Here is a 22,500-nt window from a genome sequence, read left to right on the forward strand (position 1 = left end):
CCTGCCTATCTGCCTGCCTGTGTGCCTGTCCTGTCTGCCTACCTGCCTATCTGCCTATCTGCCTGCCTGCTTGCCTGTGTGCCTGTCCTGTCTGCCTACCTGCCTATCTGCCTGCCTGTGTGCCTGTCCTGTCTGCCTACCTGCCTATCTGCCTATCTGCCTGCCTGCCTGCCTGCCTGTCTGCCTGCCTGCCTGCTTGCCTGTCTGCCTGCCTGCCTGTCTGTCTGTCTAATCTGTTCCATTTCAAAGTGGATGTGTTCAGACAATGTCAGTATAACAGCACATCAGGGAGGTTCCCCTGCGCTCCTCCTCCTCTCCCAGGGAGAGAGGGATCTGGCAGCTCTTCTAATCAGAGTGCAATTAGACGGAGACTTCTCTGGGCGACAGAAGACTCTGATTACCCAAGAGTCAACGGGGGTATATTTAGTATCTGTTCCTGTTCCCTCCGTGGTTGCCGTGGCGCCCCGGAGCTACAGGGCTGATGTGAAGCGTGGCGCCGGAGCGGAGAGGAAGCAGCGATCACTCGGTGGCCTCTAGAGGACACGCCCCCGTAACTACCCCCCCCCCCCCCCCCCCGACCCCAAAACCTCGCCATGTACTACTAATGCCTGTTAACCTACAGCTTAACCTACAACTACACTGTTAACCCTAACCCTTGTTAACAGGGAAGTGTAGCTCCTTGTGATGAGGTAGCCTGCGAGGGTTTCTTCTTGGCATAATGGTAGATGCTTGGGTTTTCCATGTGGGAGGCCTGGGTTCAAACCCTGCCCGTCACATGATCCCCATGTTAACTGTCCTGAAACATTGAATGAGGAAAACTGCCTCCGACCACACTGCATCAACCCCAGACACAAACTTGAGTCTGTTTGACTCACCCCTCTTCCCCCTAATATCCTCTCCCTCCCTCTCTCTCCCCCTGCTCTGCTCTGTCTCTCCCATCTCATCGTTCCTTCATAATAATAATAATATGCCATTTAGTTGACGCTTTTATCCAAAGCGACTTACATTGCAGTGAGTGCATACATTTCAGTATATATGGTCCCAGCAGGAATCAAACCCACAACCTAAGCGGTGTTAGCGCCGTGCTCTACCAACTGAGCCACAGAGGGCCCTCCGTGTTTACACTCTCCCACCCTCCGCCCCTGCTGAGCTCTGGTCTGGGGAACAGGCTCGGCCCCCCGTGGACCAAAGCAGAGGCTTCAACAACACTGTTTGATGAGGGATGGGAGTCTGAGAGGGCCACAGAAGGCAGGGTTCAGGGTTCAGGGTTCAGGGTTCAGGGTTCAGGAGTCCGCAGGCCCTGAGGACTGTTGTTGTCTCTCCACGGTGTTCAGATCGGGAGCAACCTGAAGAACGTGATCCGGGGGTTCCGTCTGTTCGACTACAACAGAGACGGACGGGTCCAGCAGCATGAGCTGCGGCGCGTTCTGGAGAGCTACTGCTTCCCCCTCACACAGAGAGAGTTCCAGAGGTGGGACGGAGTGACACCCGCACACACACACACACACACACACACACACACACACACACACACACACACACACACACACACACACACACACACACACGCGCACACACACACACACACACACACACACACACACACACACACACACACACACATATATTAACTTACATAAATACACACACAGACACACGCACATGCGCGCACGCGCACGCACACACACACACACACACACACACACACACACACACACACACACAGACACACACACACACACAGTGATCTAAACTATTTCCAGTACTCCCCAGGGTCAGAAGTAATCTTTGGGATGGGACATTATAGCTATTGCTAACTTTGTGGTCAGCCTTTGTCTCAGGCTGTAAGAGAGCTAATTGACTGTTAAAACTTCGGGCCCTGCAGTCAAATCCACTGTGAGAAATGCAGCCCAACTTTCTTGATGTGACCCAAGAGGATTGCGTGTGACAGGTTCATTTCTGACGGCTTTAATTGGTTTTAGTACTCAGGACGCCCCGCCTCCCCAATTACTGTATTTTTAGCGTTATCCCCCCCCCCCCCGCCCCCCCCCCACCCCTCCTATCTCCCCCGTCCCTCCCCCCGCTCCAAAGTATCATTACCTGTCTGTCCTAATGTTAGGTTACCCTACAAAACTGTGTATCGTATACCGTGTATCCATTAAACCATTAATTAGTCTCCTCTCCCTTCTAGTCTGTGGAGCCAACACAGCCCTACCAACATGGGAACTGTGTCCTACAAAGGGTTCCTGGAACAGCTTGGCCTCGACTGTCACAAGTACCAGACGTTCGTCCCGGACTCTACGAAGATAGGTACAGTAGATGACACGGTACAGGTGGATAAGAGAGATGTGTGCATCCATCGGATGGTCTTGCCGAAAAATGATCTTGCAAAAAGATAATTTCAGATTTTATTTAGTCAATAAAAGTATATCAAGTATATTATTATTATTATTAACCCAGAACCCAGTAAATTCAGACACCAATAGCCATTTTAGAAAGACACACTGGAAACACCACTTTAATCATCATTCCCCAAATAAACCCCCTCTATCAAAACACCACAAACAGAATAACAAAGTATTTGTACAAAGCCTTTGTCTTAGATGTGACCGTGACATTGATATTCCTCACAGAATTGTAGTAAACACACTCAAATACCTAGCTGCAACAAACACAACCGTATCATCCTCGTAATCAAACCCTCCATCAAACACTACCGACGGCATACAAATAGACACGCCGGAAAAACCTCCCAACTTGTCGTGGATGATGACTGACGATGACATTGATCTACCTCACACCCAGCGTTAGACCTGCAGCAGGGAGTCAGTCCTCCACCCAGGAGCAGACCAGCAGCACACACCTCTCCTGCCCAAGGCCTGACCGAAGACCAGCTGCGGACTCTCTTCCTGAACAAGGTATGAGTAGAGGACTGAATCTTGACCAGACCTCTTGTTGTTGTTGTTATATTGGGGTACACTCAAGGGGGCGGAGCAAGAACATTCCCCCCGTGGGAGTAACGAGGGGGTTATCCATCCACTGGCACTGCAGGTACCAGATACCTTGGCCAGGTCATCTACCTGTATCTGCAGGTACCAGATACCTTGGCCAGGTCATCTACCTGTATCTGCAGGTACCAGATACCTTGGCCAGGTCATCTACCTGTATCTGTACCTGTATCTGCAGGTACCAGATACCTTGGCCAGGTCATCTACCTGTATCTGTACCTGTATCTGTACCTGTATCTGTACCTGTATCTGTACCTGTATCTGCAGGTACCAGATACCTTGGCCAGGTCATCGTAAAGAATATCATATACATAATGAGAATGAGCTGCGAACGTGAACGTGTGTGTGTGTGTGTGTGTGCGTGTGTGCGTGTGTGCGCGTGTGCATACCTGTGCGCGTACATGTATGTGTTTATGTGTGTGCACATGCGTGCCTGGTTTTGTTATAGCATTTATGTGTGTGTGTGTGTGTGTGTGTGTGTGTGTGTGTGTGTGTGTGTGTGTGTGTGTGTGTGCGAGTGTACATGCCTGCGTGCGTGTAAGCCTGCGTGCGTGTGTGTGTGTGTGTGTGTGTGTTTATGTGTGTGTGCGCTCCTGGTTTTGTTACAGCAATTGTGTGTGTGTGCGTGTGTGTGCGTGTGTGCGTGCGTGTGTGTGTTTTATTCATTCTGTTTGCATGTGACCATCTGGCCTTGTTCCTGCATTATCCTCTTAGATGAGACAGAGAGGGGGAACTGGCTCTAACTGGCATGGCAGTATGCACACGACAGAGGGAACACTTCTAATTAAAATGTTTGCCCAGAAAAATCAGCTCCTGAGTTAGTGTGTTAATCATGACTAATTTGAGGCAAAGCAGCAGTGTTGGGCTGGCTCCTCTCTCTCTCTCTCTCTCTCTCCTACTGCACATCACATGGGGATGCTCTCCATGGCAACTACAGTGATGGTTGAGTCACTTCCTGGTCCTTGGTGTGTGTCTCCACCCCCCCCCCCCCCCCCATCCAAACAAAAGTGTGAGTGTGTTTGTGTGTATGTGTGTGTGTGGTGCTATTGATCGAGAGACGTGAGGAGCAAGGGAGAGTGTTTTAAATGTGTGTGTGTGTGTGTGTGTGTGTGTGTGTGTGTGTGTGTGTGTGTGTGTGTGTGTGTGTATGTGCGTGTGTGTGTCAGATGTGTGTGAGCTGTACCCCAGTGTGGCGAGCGTTGCAGGCCTTTGATGTCACACATTCTGGACTGTTGTCACGGGAACACCTGAGGGCCGTCCTCAGCAGCTTCCTGTTTCCCATGAGCCTGCACACCTTCCAGAAGCTGACCAGCCAGTAGGACAACCAGCTCTGTTACTCACACCCCTCCCTCTCTCTCACACTCACTCCTCTCTTTTGTCTTTTCTTTGGCCTGATCTTCATCTTGCTCTCATCTCCCTTCCTTCCTTCCTTCCTTCCTTCCTTTCCTCCCACTCCCTCGCTATGCTTTCTGGCATGACTGTGACGGTCTCAGTGATATATATATATATCAACATGTGTGTGTTGTGTGTTGTGTGTGTGTGTTGTGTGTGTGTGTGTGTGTGTGTGTCTGTGTGTGTGTGTGTGTGTGTGTGTGTGTGTGTGTCTGTGTCTCTGTGTCTCTGTGTGTGTGTGTCTGTGTCTGTGTCTCTGTGTGTGTGTGTGTGTGTGTGTGTGTGTGTGTGTGTGTTGTAGGTACGGTGTGAGAGCCACAGGGCCTGTGAGATGGAAGCATTTCTTGGGCCAGTTCATGTGCCCAGTCAAAGAGGAAGGCCACACCCCTCCACAGACAGACAGGTGAGTTAACACTGGCCCGTATTTGGTAATGCCTCTAACATAGCTTAGGCTAATGCACTTTTTCTCTGCCTCCTTCTATTCTCTCTCTCTCTCTCTCTCTCTCTCTCTCACTCTCTCTCTCGCTTTAGCTGGACATGTGGAGTATCACATCCGTTTTTACTGTTGTTCGGTTGTTTAACTCATTGTTTGTGAATAACTTTGGTTTATGATTATTGATGACTTTAAACATTTTTTGTCTCCCTCTCCCCTCTCTCTCTCTCTCTCTCTCTCTCTCTCTCTCTCTCCCCCTCATCCTCTCCCCCTCCCTCAGGGCTCCTGAGATACCTAATGCAGAGGAGGGTCATCTGTGCCTCCAGGAGGTCTACCCCCTACTGAGAAGGGTCTTCCACCACTTGGACAGGGTAATAATAATAATTATTATAATAATAATAATAATAATAATAATAATAATAATAATAGTAATAATAAAATTATAAAGTGAGACAGGGCAAGAGACAGAGAGACAGGTCCTCACTGAGCAGTGAGACAGGTGAGAGACAAAGTGACATGTTTAGATAAACATACAGACATATGCACAGATGAGCACATCGTCAACTGCAGCTTTAGATGTCCAAGAACATGATTACATATGGCCACTGGTAACTCACTCAGTCAGTCACCATATGTTCATCTGACAAGCGTCCCCTACAACACGCCTCATCTTCAGTTCTACCTCTTTAATTTCAAATCACTCAACATCAGCTATATGAAACTTCATAGTTACACAAACTTTGGGAGTAGAAGCATATCTCGTATTAATTCACGACGATGTTTTGATGTTGATGCCGTTGCACACAATAATCAATTCCCAGGTTTGAGAGACTTGTGTGTGAAGCCTATCCCAGATATGAATCACACACATCTATCTCTCTGCCAGAAACCCCCCCCCCCTTTATGGCACAGGTAAATAAAACTAAAAAATACCTCCATCAACTGTTTTAATAATCAATTCAGCAGGTAACAGATCAAACACTGCATACACACACCGCCCGCCAATAATGAGCTTTTTCAGACAGGCAGGTACGAAGCCAGCCTGAGCTTTTTCGACAGTCTCTGGGGAAAGTTTCTGGAGCTGGAGTGACATGCACCGATTTACAGTGTGTTTGTGTGATTCGCCACCCAATGCATAGATTAAAACACTTTTAGAACATTACATAGCCATCAATGGTTTAACGCAAAAAAAATAAATAAAAAAAAATAATATATATATATATATATATATACAGTACCAGTCAAAAGTTTGGACACAAACTTGCCAAGAGTGTGCAAAGCTGTCATCAAAGCAAAATGTGGCTACTTTGAAGAATCTAAAATATAAAACATATTCTGTTTTTTTTAACACCTTTTTGTTTACTACATAATTCCATATGTGTTCCTTCAGAGTTTTGATGTCTTCAACATTAATCTACAATGTAGAAAATAATAAAAAAAATAAAGAAAAACCATTGAATGAGAAGGTGTGTCCAAACTTTTGACTGGTACTGTACATATATATATATATAGAGAGAGAGAGAAATAAAAATATAGAATACACTAATAAGTAACCACTATTGTTATAACACAACTCTATAACACTAATAAACAGCAACTATTGTTATAACACTAATTAACAGCAACTATTTCTCACAAGGAAATTCACACGTGTGCATCTTGACTCCCCGTCTCGTTGCAGGGGGAGGTGGGGCGCATCACGAGGGCAGACCTGCGCCTGGCACTAGAGGTACCCCAGTATTACCTGAATGACCCCCGGGGCTCCAGCTGGAGTGAGCCCCAGACCCCCAGACCCCGCCTGACGCCTGCCCAGATCAGGGAGCTGCTGCTCCTGCTGGACCCAGAGCACAGCGGGGTCATCACCCTGCCCAGCCTGGAGCTGCTCAACCCCAGGAGGGTGCACTCTGCCCCGGGGAGAGGGACGCTGGAGAGGCCCTGTACTGGAGGGTCCACGCCAGTCCCAGAGGAGGCTCAGGTACATGCACTGTACACAAGACTGTAGGATGTGTGTGTGTGTGTGTGTGTGTGTGTGTGTATGTGTGTGTGTGTGTGTGTGTGTTTTAAAGAGTTGCCACACATGCATATTTACCCAGGAGGAGGAGAGGTCAGTGAAGGAGACGCAGGACACACTGCGGACTGAAAGGGCAACCATGGCAACAGACACGTGGACTACAGTAAGTAAACGACTGAAATAACACAACTCAGCACCAGGGGGGGCATGACATACGTGAGAGGAAGAGTCAGTTAGAGGAAGAGTCAGTTAGAGGAAGAGTCAGTGCTCTGGGAGTTTTATTTTAGTATCTCCAGTTAGGAAATAGACTCTTTGAGGGGTTGGTGAAAGATACAGTAGTCACTGTGTGTGTGTGTGTGTGTGTGTGTGTGTGTGTGTGTGTGTGTGTGTGTGTGTGTGTCTCTCTCTCTCTCTCTCTCTCTCTCCCTCCCTCTCTCTCTTTCTGCAGGTGGAGGGCTTGCTGCAGGATAAGCTGGGTGATCAGATGGGCCCAGTGATGAGGGCTTTGAGACAGTGTGACCCCAGACAGACGGGATCTGTCAGCCAAGAGGACCTGAAGGGAGTCATCCTCCGCTACGGCCTGCCTCTCTCCCACACACACTTCAGCAAGTGAGAAACACCCCCACACACGCACGCACGCACGCACGCACGCACGCACGCACGCACGCACGCACGCACGCACGCACGCACGCACGCACGCACGCACACACTCCATGTAAAACATAATGAAATGAGAGCTCCAGCAGTGAGTGAAGCTCTGAACATGTAGAGACAAAGCTTCTCTCTCTATAATTAGATATGGTATGTTGTACATTACCTGAACATTTGCATAAAAAAACACAACACAGCGCTGTGACTGCACTGCCACTTGTTCTTATCAAAGGTTTTACACTATATGCGACTGTATTACTGATGACTGTGATGTACGGTTGATTCACGTGCTTTAGACGAAAGTCACTTTGGATAACAACCGTCTGCTAAACGACTGAAATGTAAATGTACATGTACATCAGAGAGGCAGGCTGCCTTGAGAGGTGATGATGTGTGTGTGTGTGTGTGTGTAGGTTGTGTGAGGGCTGCTCAGACCCAGATTCAGGGCCAGGCTTAGGCAGGGTTCGCTTCAGACACTTCCTGAGAGGCCTAGGCCTGCCTGCAGGAGAGGAAGAGACAGACACCTCACACAACACTCACAACAGACACGACACAACAGAGAGGTACGGAGAAGAGAGAGGGAAAGAGAGAGAAAGAGAGGGAGAGGGAGGGAGGGAGGGAGGGAGGGAGGGAGGGAGAGAGGGAGAGAGAGGGAGAGAGAGAGAGAGAGAGAGAGAGAGAGAGAGAGGGAGAGGGAGGGAGGGAGAGAGAGAGACATTATATCTGGAGAACCGTTATATCTGCCATAATGCAACATTCACACCATCTTTCTCATCCAGAGAGAACACACAATCCCAGAGTGCCTTGGTGCCAGCCAGGCCAGGCTCCTCCCCCCACAGCCCTGTGGGGGCGGGACCAAGGGCCCGTACGGTGGAGGACATCGTCCTCAGGAAGCTCAGAGAGAGAATGGAACACCGTCTCGTCACCCTCGACAACCGTCTCCGGGCAACAGCCAGGAGCTCAGACGGAACTCTCTCAGAGAGAGACCTAAGACAGGTCAGAGGGTCGGCAAGAGTTGAACTGAACAACCAATAATAGGTGCTAATTAGGTGGTTTAAAAAAATCTAAAAAAACAACAACAATACGATCAATATCGGTAACTGTGAGTAACTATTGTAAGCATCTATGTATCCGTTCAAACTTGCTGTCTCGTTATCCCAAATCTCCCAGTTACTGGATGACAGCTGGATCACCTTGGACGAGAAGCAGTTCCGCAAGCTCCTGGGATTGTTCGGATTCAAGGACGGAAAAATCGCCCGCTCTGCGTTTGTGGCTAAATATGAAGGTGATGACAGTGTGAACTGTACATGACCAGCGAGTCAATACCGAGACAAAGACTCCCATCATCTCTCTATAAATATCACCACCCCAACCCCCGCCCCCCCACACTCACACACACACACACACACAGTCACACCCCACCCATGGTGATCAAACGCCTGCCCCCCCCCGCGTCCTGTAAAATGATGTCTTCCTTACCATAAGTCACGGCAGAAATAATACAGATTATAAATAGAGCTTAGAAAGAGGCTCTCCATTTCTCATTAGCAGAGACGAATAGTGCAGAGACACAGAATCACACTCGTTTCTGTCTGGTTGGGCTAATTATGTGCTTTGGAGGCAGAATGCAAGCAGCAGGGCATCGCTCAATTTGTATCTTCTGAAAGAAAAAAACATTAAACAAAATCAGGACCTAAAGTTAGCCATGTTTGCAAAGTGCACAAATGTTGTCTTGTAGACTTGGAAAAAAAAATCCGGAGCTCTTAATTAGATGCAAATTGGGTAAATTAGGTCAGGCTTAGCGAAGTTGGCAGACACGAGAGGTCCCTTTTGTATGGAAATACACAAACGGCTGAATCTAGCAGAGGAACAAAAATTCTAATTCGAAGTAATTTTCAACACGCAAACATTTAATTACAGACAACCAGTAAATAACAGACTTCCTTTACAAGAAGCCAGCGAACGGAGCTGTCGTCACAGGATCAAATACGGCGGTCTGTTTACAAAGCTCTGTTTAATCTCTTGGTCTGTTTAGCGAGCGTGGCCAGAGACGGGGACGAGGCCTCACGGGGTAACCGTGGTAACGGGAGGGCCAAGCCCCGCCTCCTGGCGGCGGAGGAGTGCCTGGGCGTGATCAAAGACAGGATCAGGAACGTCCACGGGGTGAGAGGGGCTGCGCCGCTCTACAATCACCTCAGCTTTGTGATCAGTCGCTTTGATCAGTGGAAAAGCTGGACACACGTAAACACACAGCTCTCTGGCAGTTTGAGAGAAAGCTACAGTCCGACAGAGTATCCAGATCAGTTTGTTTCGGTAAAGCTTTTTAAAGACAGATGAAAAAAAAGAAGCATAATACAGAAAAACCTTGACCGAAATCTACCCCCACAGTACTATAAAACATAATCAGCGATATACACACACAAGTACAGTGTCATCCAATCTTCCTCCAATCAGGATATCCTAACAGCGTTCCGTCTGATGGATAAGAACCGCGATGGTGTGGTCGACGCCCATGACTTCAGAGACCTGTACGACAGTCTGGGATTGGTCACTAAGGAGAGGGAGTACCAACGCCTGCTGCACCTGATTGGCCTCCAACCTGGGGCTAACCTCAACTACCCTGAGTTCTTCAGCATTGTCCAATCAAATGGCAAGACTTGCAGACCGGAGCCTCAAACTGCCAATGGGTGAGCTCTGAGGTTTGGTGTTTTGGTTTGTACAGTGAGAAAGGATTGTTGGTGGTGCTTGACCTGTAACCTCAATTATGTAGGCCTAAGATGACCTGTGTGTGTGTGTGTGTGTGTGTGTGTGTGCCAACGCCTTCTCCCCAAACAGACCAGATCAGCTCCACGAACAACTGGTCTCCAATGCACATCACAGATGGACAGACATGTCCAAGGTCAGTTTGGTTCACCCCACATCCGAGCTCCGAAGCTCCAGGGATGAAACCGTGTCTGCAGAGAGAGAGCCCAGCGGTGACAGTTGTCTTCTCTTCTCTTCAACAGGCGCTTTGCCGCTTCGACGACGACGGCCAGGGTCTCATCTTTAAGAAGGACTTCAGGGGTCTCCTCTACACCTATGACCTCCCTATCACACCTGAGGAGTTTGAGGAGCTGTGGTCCAGGTGTGAGATGTTCGGCCGCCATATTGCTTTCACCTATCAAATCCTTTCAGATCTACACTAGTGCCTAGTGAGGAAGGGGCAAGGGGCCGGTTTCCTGAAAGCTTCGTAGCTAAAGTACTGTACGCCATTTAGCTGACGCTCTCATCCAAAGCGACTTACATTGCAGTGAGTGCATACATTTCAGTATATATAGTCCCAGCAGGAATCAAACCCACAACCAAAGCGTTGTTAGCGCCATGCTCTACCAACTGAGCCACAGATGACCACAAAGTAGTAGGCCCATTCCTCTCCTAGATCAGCAATGTTCTTTGTTTAACAAATGTTGTTCTTTCACGCAAAGAAGATTGACTTGCAAACATTGTGACACTGACTTTGTGTTGTCTGACAGATACGATGGAGAGGGGCGTGGCTACCTCACCTGTGCTGAGTTCCTGGGGAAACTGGGTGTGGCCCCCCAGGAGGTGGGGCGAGGGGAGGGCCACGCCCACTCTGGGACGGAGCCGGGCACAGACACCAGCCACGCACAGGGTCTCCCTGCAGGGGCAACACTCTGGGACGTAGAGTGAGTGGACAATTCAGTGGGATGTATTTTAGTTCATATAACTGTCAATTATTCATTTAAATCCATTGTACATACAGTACGGTACTGCCATAGTGCTCATGTCATATCAGATGTATTTGTATAGCGCTTTTTACATCGAGAAATGTCTCAAATATGAAACAAATTAAATACTATACAAAGAATATGAACTAACACCGAACTGTTTGACATTATGTCATGGCAATTAAATGTGTTTAAATGCATATAAAAACAGAACGTGTATAGAGTGTGATGTGTGAACATGTGCCTGTGTAGGTGTATGCTCTTCAACGGGAGCCCGAAACATTACGTGTTTCAATTAAATTTACATTAATGGCATTTAGCAGACGCCTTTATGGCATTTAGCAGACGCCTTTATCCAAAGCGACTTACAATAAATACATTTGTTTAAGTAAGTGAATCATCTATCCAACAGTCATCATAAGATAAAGTAATCAATGCTCAGACCAGGGGCCATTGGCAGTCACAATGCTAGAATGCTTTTTTTTATTAACAGAAGACAAACTTGTACAGGGGGGTAGTGGGGGTGAAGAGGTCTCCAGGGTTGGGGTTAGGGTTAGTACAGGGGGGTAGTGGGGGTGAAGAGGTCTCCAGGGTTGGGGTTAGGGTTAGTACAGGAGGGTAGTGGGGGTGAAGAGGTCTCCAGGGTTGGGGTTAGGGTTAGTACAGGGGGGTAGTGGGGGTGAAGAGGTCTCTAGGGTTAGGGTTAGGGTTAGGGTTAGGGTTAGTACAGTGGGGTAGTGGGGGTGAAGAGGTCTTTAGGAGGGACCGTATAAGATGTAGCCTGAAGAGATGGTGTGTGTGGTGTGTGTGTGTGTCCTGTCCTGTCCTGTCATGCAGGTTAGTGGTGCAGGGGAACTATGGGGAGCTGTACAGCGCTCTGAGTGGTCTGGATACGAGGAGAGAGGGCCTGGTGAGGCTGGAGGACCTGCAGAACCTTCTCCAGAGACACGACTGCTCCCTCCAGAGAGACCAGCTCACCCAGCTCCTCCACACGTAAACAACCATCATCAAAGCCTCTCTGTTTCTGTTCAACCCACCAACTGCCAAAGAATTCCGGAACACTCACCACCTACAGTGGAGTGCCGAGTGTTCTATGTGGTGTCTACCTAGCAACAGTGCTTTGATTGGCTACACAATGAAGCATCATAATTCATGCATTTTCGGTGAATAAAGTCACCCTTGGCACTCTAGAATGTTGACAATTTGGGAGACTCAGCACGAAATGAGTTAAGCAATAAGGAACGAGAGTCTGTGCTTTATCGTGAATAAAGTCACAGCTGAGGGGCGTTGTTAGGCTTTGTTCCCAGACACTTCCGACCAACGCGTCAAACTTGGCCTTCATTAAGGCCAGTAGAAAGAGCGTTGAAAACGGCGGCGTGTATCCACAAATACTCACAAATACAAATATTCACTCCCACTAAGGCCAGGGTTGAGTCATTGTTATTCCAGGCTTATATGGTCTCTGTGACCCCATAGGCTTGGGGTTCCTATGGACAGAGAGGGCAGGAAGCTGGTCTACCTGGACTTCCTGAAGGCGTTTGACCACGGGACAGAGAAGGGGTGTGACGGCCCCCCCGGGTCCCTCCGGCCCCCCTCCCCAGCAGAGAGCCTGGGGGGGCTCAGTCCAGAGAGGGCGTTGGGGAGGGTCCGGGAACTGGTCACTGCCTCTCACGATACACTGCACAAGGTAAGGGCTGTATCTACTGTATACACTCTCTCTCTCTCTCTATACCTCTCCCGTCCTCCCTCTCTCTCTCTCTTTCTCGTTCCCTCACTCTTTCTGTCGATATCTCTCCAAACCCTCTCCCTCCATTTGAATCGCTCTTCCATTTCCCTCTAGTCAATCGTTCATTAGTTTCTTCAGATAGTGATTGCTCTCTCTCTCTCTCTCTCTCCCTCCCTTTCCCTCTCTCTCTCTACCCCTCCCATCCTCCCTCTCTCTCTCTCTCTCCCTCCCTTTCCCTCTCTCTCTACCTCTCCCATCCTCTCTCTCTCTCTCTCTCCCTCCTTTTCCCTCTCTCTCTCTACCCCTCCCTCTCTCTCTCCCTCTCTCTCTCCCTCCCTTCCCTCCCTCTCTGCTCTCCTTATCTAGGGCTCTTGCTCTGTGAAAGAACAAATGAATAATATATCAAGTAATGGCTGTTTCACATTACAAATTAACAAATGCCTCTGAATAAGGAAAGGGATGCTCCTTTCTGCTTTCTGCACCTGCTCTCAAACTAACAGTTGATCTGGTGCCAGTCAGTGATGCCTGTTCTGAGCCCTCCCTTCAGTCCCATCTAACCTGTCTCACCTGTCTGTCACACCTGTCTGTCCCTGTTGTCCTGTCTCTCCACAGGCCTTCTCTGCCTTTGACAGGAGTGGGAGTGGGTCTGTCACAGCTCTGGAGTTCAGACAGGTTCTGGACAATTTCTGCGCCCGCCTCTCACACCTCCAGTTCAGATACCTGCTGAACAAACTGGAGCTGGACTGGGAGAAACACACCGTGTACTGGCGAGACTTCCTCAACCAGTTCAACCTACGAAACCTGGAGGTACACACACACACACAGACCACAAGACTACACAGAACAGCAGACCTATGGTGGTCATATGTATGGATATGTATGGATACATATGTGTGTGTGTGTGTGTGTGTGTGTGTGTGTGTGTGTGTGTGTGTGTGTGTGTTTGTTTGTGTGTGATGTGATGTGTTACAGACAACAGAGGATTGGTTGAATATAGTGGGTAAGACTGGTGTCCCCGCCCAGCCCCAGCCTCTACCAATCAGTGAGGTCCTGGGGCGGATCCAAGAGGTCATCTCAGCCCGCCTCTACCCCATCACCATGGAGATGGTAGAGCTGGACCACGCCCACAGCAACACCATCTCCAAAGAGGACTTCAGACTGCTGTGTGACCGCCACTTCATGAGACTCACCTGCCAGCAGGTAAAGAGATGAACACTCGGTGGGTTTTTTTTTTTTTTTTTCAAGGGATATTAGTAAATACTATTGAAGTTCTATTCGATAACATTGCTTGCATCATTTCTAGTCCCTTTTTCCCCCCTCCCCCAACCCCCCCCCAATTGGAGGACATGAAAAGACAATTATTATTATGATTATAGTTATCTTTTTTTAAGGCTAAGTGTTGCTAGTCTCATATAGCTAGCTACCTTTCAGTACGAAAATGTAGTCCTGGCCAAAAAACAATGCATTATTGTAAGAGTGTACCGGTGCTTACAATTGTTTCACACAAACAAACAATTGTGTCACACAAACAAACAATGTTTCACACACACTGCATTGGAAATGTTTCTGGAACAAACTGGCAGTTTCAATCATTGGCTCCCTCTCTCTCCAGTCTCCCTGGGCCCTCAGGCAGACAAATCTGGGGCTGGCGTACTGTCATGTGTGTAAATAAGATATTAAAGAAATTAAATGTAATCTTTGGTGCATTTGCCAATTTCTCTCAGTCTGAATGTTTTCTTTAATTATTCTCATCAAAAACAAATTTGTATTTGTTGATAATTATTCACTACTCAAGGAAATTACTCATCTGTGAAGTCAATTTGTGTCTTTGTGTCTGTGTGTAAATGCCAGTCTGTATATCTGTGTGCAATGCATAATATAAGTTTGAGTGTGTGTGTGTGTGTGTGTGTGTGTGTGTGTGTGTGTACGCGTGTGTGTGTGTGTGTGTATGTGTGTGTGCATGTGTCTGCATTCGTGGACTGAATATATGTTTCCTCTCTCTCCTCAGTTTGAGTGTGTGTGGGACAAGATGCCAGTAAATGTGCTCGGGGATCTGGAGTACAGAGAGTTTCTGAAGCGCTTCAGCAGTGGGGAGACCAGGGAGAAGACTACAAACATGGAGGATGGGCGTCCCACAAAAAACACACCATCACCATCCCCTGGACCCATAGATATGATGTCATCAACAGCCCCCCAGCGCCCCAAAACCGCAGGCAGCCGTCTCCAACGCTCAAAGGTACAGTTAGTTCCTATTGTTAAATAATTCTCATAACATACATACATGTTCTCATTTATCATAACATACATACATGTTCTCATTTCTCATAACATACATACATGTTCTCATTTCTCATAACATACATACATGTTCTCAACAACCCCCTGGTCTTCAGTCAGCAGAACACTGACAGTCTAACTCACTAATGGTCTCTTCTCATCCTACCCCACCCTACCCCACCCTACCCCACCCACTCCACCCCACCCCGCTCTACCCCACCCTACCCCACCCCGCTCTACCCCCAGTCTGAGCTGGCTGTGTCCGGGTCCAGGCGCTGCTCCACGGCCGGGGGCAGGAGGGGACAGAGCCCCCTGGTGGACTGTGAGGGGGTGGAGAGGAGCCTGCAGGGGGAGGTGCAGCGCTGCTGGAGGGAGATCCAGAGGAGGTGCCGGGAGGAGGACCCCCAGAGGGACGGAGAGATCAGCACACATAGCTTCCTGGGTAACCCACCAATCACAGAGAGCCATACGCAGCACTGTGTGTGTCTGATAAGCTCTGTCAATAGATATGGGAACCATCAGTAGGTCATTGTCCACATTAGCACTTGACCAGAGCTTGGGTGTGTGTGTGTGTGTGTGTGTGTGTGTGTGTGTGTGTGTGTGTGTGTGTGTGTGTGACAGACATCCTCCAGGCCCTCCACCTCAGTGTGACCCAGGGAGAGTTGGAGCGTCTGGCCGCGAAGTTCGACATCAGGAGCAACGGACACGTGTCATATCCTGACTTCCTGCGCCACTTCCTCCTCACTCTCAAGCCGCCAGCGGTCAGGCCGGCGTTCGAGCGTCCCAAACTACCCCCCCCCGCCACGCCGGTAACCACACTACCCCCCCCCGCCACGCCGGTAACCACACATACACCATGGACTCAGATTAGTTGTGCTGTTATATTATGTCCCAACCAAAGCATGGCTCAAGGCACTGTTACGACCCTTTTGTCTAGGGTTAGGGTTAGGGGTAGGGTTAGGGTTAGGGGTAGGGTTAGGGTTAGGGTTAGGGGTAGGGTTAGGGTTAGGGGTAGGGTTAGGGTTAGGGTTAGGGTTAGGGTTAGGGGTAATTAAGGGCCTAACACGATACAGTGAGACTGCTGAATGGAGGTGCTCTGCAACATAAACACTATGAACCGGGACTAAAATGAAAGAATATTTATTGTTTAAACAAATGATCGCTACAAGGGAACAAGGGAACAAGGGAACAAGGGAACTGTGAACGGTGCCAAAGGAAAAAACTCATTAAAAGAAAGTCCTCGCTACCTAACCAACAAGATCGACTGAAAAACAGGCGTCCGTTCCTAGCCTAGTGTTTATAACTGAGATGCGGTTACGTGATGCAGAGTAAACCCATGGGCAGCTTACCTATCCCCTTGTCCCATCACGTGTAAAACAAAACCAAAACACTATACCGTGTATAGGTTAACCAAAACCAAAAACACTATACCGTGTATAGGTTAACCAAAAACCAAAACACTATACCATGTATAGGTTAACCAAAACCAAAAACACTATACCTTGTATAGGTTAACCAAAACCAAAAACACTATACCTTGTATAGGTTAACCAAAACAAAAACACTATACCGTGTATAGGTTAACCAAACCAAAAACACTATACCATGTATAGGTTAACCAAACCAAAAACACTATACCATGTATAGGTTAACCAAAAACCAAAACACTATACCATGTATAGGTTAACCAAAACAAAAACACTATACCGTGTATAGGTTAACCAAACCAAAAACACTATACTGTATATAGGTTAACCAAAACAGGAAGCAGCTGAATATGCACGTGGCTTGGCTACTTCACTTTCAACAACAGACCCCCACAAAACACGACAGACAACGACTCCCGAACAGGAGGGCTTTAAACAGACAGACGGACGGTTGATTGGTCCGGAACAGGTGGGTGAGTGATGACGGATGGGACTGACAGGCCAATCGTGGACGGACACCTGTAAGAGAGTGAGAGTGAGAGGAGGAGATGTAGACGGGAACACAGCACAGCCCAGTAGTAGAACCCCCCCCCCCGCGTACAGGACGACGGACGGAACAGCACAGCCCAGTAGTAGAACCCCCCCCCCCCGCGTACAGGACGACGGACGGAACAGCACAGCCCAGTAGTAGAACCCCCCCCCCCCGCGTACAGGACGACGGACGGAACAGCACAGCCCAGTAGTAGAACCCCCCCCCCCGCGTACAGGACGACGGACGGAACAGCACAGCCCAGTAGTAGAACCCCCCCGCGTACAGGACGACGGACGGAACAGCACAGCCCAGTAGTAGAACCCCCCCCCCCCGCGTACAGGACGACGGACGGAACAGCACAGCCCAGTAGTAGAACCCCCCCCCCCGCGTACAGGACGACGGACGGAACAGCACAGCCCAGTAGTAGAACCCCCCCGCGTACAGGACGACGGACGGAACAGCACAGCCCAGTAGTAGAACCCCCCCCCCCCGCGTACAGGACGACGGACGGAACAGCACAGCCCAGTAGTAGAACCCCCCCCCCCCGCGTACAGGACGACGGACGGAACAGCACAGCCCAGTAGTAGAACCCCCCCCCCGCGTACAGGACGACGGACGGAACAGCACAGCCCAGTAGTAGAACCCCCCCCCCCCGCGTACAGGACGACGGACGGAACAGCACAGCCCAGTAGTAGAACCCCCCCCCCCCGCGTACAGGATGACGGACGGAACGGCACAGCCCAGTAGTAGAACCCCCCCCCCCGCGTACAGGATGACGGACGGAACGGCACAGCCCAGTAGTAGAACCCCCCCCCCCGCGTACAGGATGACGGACGGAACAGCACAGCCCAGTAGTAGAACCCCCCCCCCCGCGTACAGGACGACGGACGGAACAGCACAGCCCAGTAGTAGAACCCCCCCCCCCGCGTACAGGACGACGGACGGAACAGCACAGCCCAGTAGTAGAACCCCCCCGCGTACAGGACGACGGACGGAACAGCACAGCCCAGTAGTAGAACCCCCCCCCCCCGCGTACAGGACGACGGACGGAACAGCACAGCCCAGTAGTAGAACCCCCCCCCCCGCGTACAGGACGACGGACGGAACAGCACAGCCCAGTAGTAGAACCCCCCCGCGTACAGGACGACGGACGGAACAGCACAGCCCAGTAGTAGAACCCCCCCCCCCCGCGTACAGGACGACGGACGGAACAGCACAGCCCAGTAGTAGAACCCCCCCCCCCCGCGTACAGGACGACGGACGGAACAGCACAGCCCAGTAGTAGAACCCCCCCCCCGCGTACAGGACGACGGACGGAACAGCACAGCCCAGTAGTAGAACCCCCCCCCCCCGCGTACAGGACGACGGACGGAACAGCACAGCCCAGTAGTAGAACCCCCCCCCCCCGCGTACAGGATGACGGACGGAACGGCACAGCCCAGTAGTAGAACCCCCCCCCCCGCGTACAGGATGACGGACGGAACAGCACAGCCCAGTAGTAGAACCCCCCCCCCCGCGTACAGGACGACGGACGGAACAGCACAGCCCAGTAGTAGAACCCCCCCCCCCCGCGTACAGGACGACGGACGGAACAGCACAGCCCAGTAGTAGAACCCCCCCCCCCGCGTACAGGACGACGGACGGAACAGCACAGCCCAGTAGTAGAACCCCCCCCCCCGCGTACAGGACGACGGACGGAACAGCACAGCCCAGTAGTAGAACCCCCCCATGTACAGGACGACGGACGGAACAGCACAGCCCAGTAGTAGAACCCCCCCCCCCCGCGTACAGGACGACGGACGGAACGGCACAGCCCAGTAGTAGAACCCCCCCCCCCGCGTACAGGACGACGGACGGAACAGCACAGCGCAGTAGTAGAACCCCCCCCCCCCGCGTACAGGACGACGGACGGAACAGCACAGCCCAGTAGTAGAACCCCCCCCGTACAGGATGACGGACGGAACAGCACAGCCCAGTAGTAGAACCCCCCCCCCCGCGTACAGGACGACGGACGGAACAGCACAGCCCAGTAGTAGAACCCCCCCCCCCCGCGTACAGGACGACGGACGGAACAGCACAGCCCAGTAGTAGAACCCCCCCCCCGCGTACAGGACGACGGACGGAACAGCACAGCCCAGTAGTAGAACCCCCCCCCCCGCGTACAGGACGACGGACGGAACAGCACAGCCCAGTAGTAGAACCCCCCCCCCCCGCGTACAGGACGACGGACGGAACAGCACAGCCCAGTAGTAGAACCCCCCCCCCCCGCGTACAGGACGACGGACGGAACAGCACAGCCCAGTAGTAGAACCCCCCCCCCGCGTACAGGACGACGGACGGAACAGCACAGCCCAGTAGTAGAACCCCCCCCCCCCGCGTACAGGACGACGGACGGAACAGCACAGCCCAGTAGTAGAACCCCCCCCCCCCGCGTACAGGATGACGGACGGAACAGCACAGCCCAGTAGTAGAACCCCCCCCCCCCGCGTACAGGATGACGGACGGAACAGCACAGCCCAGTAGTAGAACCCCCCCCCCGCGTACAGGACGACGGACGGAACAGCACAGCCCAGTAGTAGAACCCCCCCCCCGCGTACAGGACGACGGACGGAACAGCACAGCCCAGTAGTAGAACCCCCCCCCCCGCGTACAGGACGACGGACGGAACAGCACAGCCCAGTAGTAGAACCCCCCCCCCCGCGTACAGGACGACGGACGGAACAGCACAGCCCAGTAGTAGAACCCCCCCCCGCGTACAGGACGACGGACGGAACAGCACAGCGCAGTAGTAGAACCCCCCCCCCCGCGTACAGGACGACGGACGGAACAGCACAGCCCAGTAGTAGAACCCCCCCCCCCGCGTACAGGACGACGGACGGAACAGCACAGCCCAGTAGTAGAACCCCCCCCGTACAGGATGACGGACGGAACGGCACAGATATCTTCTTTCTCTCTCTCTTACCACGTCCCCTCTCTCTATCCCCCCCCCCACCCCCTATCTCCCGCCCCCCCCCGCCCCCCCCTGCCCCCCATCTCTCTCTCATTGATTGTCACTGTAAACACAGTGCTGGGGAGGTCTGTAAAGCGAGGGGGCGGTGGTGGTGGTGGGTTGCCAGGTTGGGTAAACTCAGCGGGGACCTCCCGCCCTCAGGCTCTCTCTGCTGTCGCCGAATTTTGGCGATACGAGTGTTTCTGGCACGGAGAGGGGCACGCGAAGCGCTGAACAATGACACGTGGGTGGGCAGGTTGGAGAAGACCCCCCTCTGGGTGACTAAACTGAGCCCGGAGCCCTGGTGGAGAGCGTGTGGGTGAGGGCTTATCTGGCAACCCAGAAGCTGCAACCTTACACACCCCCCATGGCTCTGGATCACAATAACCCTCCATTGTCTTTTAAGAAAACCAACCATCTGTGCGATGCACCAGAGACCCCCCGCGTCGCAAACCAAACGCTGAAACTGTCTTTCACGGTGAAACAAGCTCATGTCTAAACTTGTTTAGGAATTGGTGGTGAAATGAGGGGGAAATGTGGAAACAGATGCAGTGGTCTTACCTCTACTTTGTCCTCTCCTTTGTCCCCTCCTTTCTCCTGCCTGTCTGTCTGTTCGTGTTGTGGTCGTGTTGCGGTCGTGTTGCGGTCCTGTTGCGGTCCAGATGAGCGAGGGGGTGCTCAGTAGGGAGTGTGTGGAGGCCATGCTGAGGATCTACGACCTGGTCCAGCAGTCCTGGCGGTCCATGAGACAGAACTTTATCACCTACGACCCCAACCGCAGCAGGAAGATCTCCATCCAGGACTTCAGGAAGGTACCACACAGTCATGCCTCACGGTCGGTGTCACACGTGGTGATTTACATTCTCTGGTGTTTTGAGTGTCTGATTTACTCTTGAGGAAACAGGTGTGTGGTCTCTCTAGTCAGTGATTGCACCATTAAGTGTTGAAAGAAGACCTAACACACACACATGCACACACACACGCGCATGCACACGCATGCACACACACACGTACACACACACGCGCACACACACACACACGTGCACACACACACACACACACACACACAGAGGTAACTCCTGATTGTGTTGCTCTGCAGGTGCTGAGGCAGTTCAGCGTGAATCTTTCGGAGGAGGAATTCTTCCACCTCACCTCCTTCTTTGACAAGAACACTTCCGGAAAGATCTCCTACAACGATTTCCTGCGTGCTTTCCTACGTTGACCTCTGACCCCAACAGTCCCCAAACATAGGGCCCAACAGTCATGTGATCAATATGAATATGATCAATCCATAAACGCTATGACATTGTTAGATTAATACATTAGGTGGAGGAGTGACACACAGAAATGAAGATCAAATCATATCATGGAATCAGATCTGTAGTGATGATTGTCAAAGACAACTGAGTGATGATGAGAGGTATTTTTGTGTGTTGTTGCTGTTGTTGTTGTTGTTGTTGTTGTTGTTGTTGTTGTTTTTGGACTGTAGCTTCTCCCCCCCCGTACAGTCGTCTCCCTCCGCTACGTGTCTGTGTGAAACTGATTGTTTTGAACGCGAACAAATAAAGTGCTTTTGGATTATGTACACGGACAGATGCGGGGAACTGTCTTTGTTCAGACATGAAGTGAAGTGAAATGGATGACAAGGAGAGGGAAAGAACGTTTGTCATTCATGAGGCGGTACCTCTGCAAGACAAAGCCGACAGAGAGAGAGAGAGAGAAGGAGAGAGGGAGAGATGGAGAGGGAGAGAGTGAGAGAGAGTGAGAGAGAGAGAGAAAGAGAGAGATGGAGAGAGAGAAAGAAAGAGAGAGAGTGAGAGAGATGGAGATAGAGAGAGAGAAACAAAGAGAGAGAGGGGGGGGAGAAAGAAAGAGAGAGTGAGAGAGATGGAGATACAGAGAGAGACAGAGAGAGACAGAGAGAGAGAAATCATTATCTAAAGAAACTAAAGAATGATTGGTGAGAGGGAAAATGGAAGAACGATTCAGATGGAGAAAGAGGGTGTGTGGAGAGATACAAACAGAAAGAGAGACAGAGAGAGAGGGAGAGAGATGGAAGGGAAGAGATAGACTATATGAAAGCTACTGTATTAATGGCAAAGTAAAAAGCCATCCGCGAATAAATTACCCCATCTCCCCCGGGATTACTAATGTAATTATTTGAATGAGGGTTCTCATTAGAATGTGCAGAGGTATGGAAGACCCAAAGAACCGAATCAGAGAAGAGCTGGGATTTGGCTACTGGAAATTAACTCTGGACCTAGCTCCCATAATTGATATCAGTCTCAGATACGTTTGATGGTTATAGAAAGATCAAACCTGTGCA

At 50.8% G+C, this 22,500-nt stretch overlaps 1 protein-coding gene across 1 annotated transcript in view; it reads left to right on the plus strand.

The window, feature by feature from the left end:
• LOC310820329 (EF-hand calcium-binding domain-containing protein 6-like) overlaps window positions 1-21,396 on the plus strand; it is a gene marked incomplete at both ends in the record, with an annotated part of 23,173 nt that extends 1,777 nt beyond the window's left edge. The window contains 24 exons of the mRNA XM_083691912.1: window positions 1,335-1,471; window positions 2,192-2,310; window positions 3,187-3,275; window positions 4,214-4,323; window positions 5,114-5,204; window positions 6,515-6,808; window positions 7,293-7,453; window positions 8,275-8,491; window positions 8,666-8,798; window positions 9,531-9,658; window positions 9,950-10,182; window positions 10,376-10,394; window positions 10,501-10,619; window positions 11,008-11,181; window positions 11,476-11,511; window positions 12,061-12,216; window positions 12,700-12,910; window positions 13,562-13,756; window positions 13,922-14,149; window positions 14,958-15,185; window positions 15,473-15,706; window positions 15,883-16,065; window positions 20,837-20,986; window positions 21,274-21,396. Coding sequence (XP_083548038.1) covers window positions 1,335-1,471; window positions 2,192-2,310; window positions 3,187-3,275; window positions 4,214-4,323; window positions 5,114-5,204; window positions 6,515-6,808; window positions 7,293-7,453; window positions 8,275-8,491; window positions 8,666-8,798; window positions 9,531-9,658; window positions 9,950-10,182; window positions 10,376-10,394; window positions 10,501-10,619; window positions 11,008-11,181; window positions 11,476-11,511; window positions 12,061-12,216; window positions 12,700-12,910; window positions 13,562-13,756; window positions 13,922-14,149; window positions 14,958-15,185; window positions 15,473-15,706; window positions 15,883-16,065; window positions 20,837-20,986; window positions 21,274-21,396 — 3,768 coding nt within the window. The remainder of the gene's footprint in view (window positions 1-1,334; window positions 1,472-2,191; window positions 2,311-3,186; window positions 3,276-4,213; window positions 4,324-5,113; window positions 5,205-6,514; window positions 6,809-7,292; window positions 7,454-8,274; window positions 8,492-8,665; window positions 8,799-9,530; window positions 9,659-9,949; window positions 10,183-10,375; window positions 10,395-10,500; window positions 10,620-11,007; window positions 11,182-11,475; window positions 11,512-12,060; window positions 12,217-12,699; window positions 12,911-13,561; window positions 13,757-13,921; window positions 14,150-14,957; window positions 15,186-15,472; window positions 15,707-15,882; window positions 16,066-20,836; window positions 20,987-21,273) is intronic.
• Window positions 21,397-22,500: the final 1,104 nt, after the last annotated feature.

The sequence above is a fragment of the Argentina silus genome (genome assembly GCF_951799395.1).
Source record: "Argentina silus genome assembly, chromosome: 20".
NCBI lineage: Eukaryota > Metazoa > Chordata > Actinopteri > Argentiniformes > Argentinidae > Argentina > Argentina silus.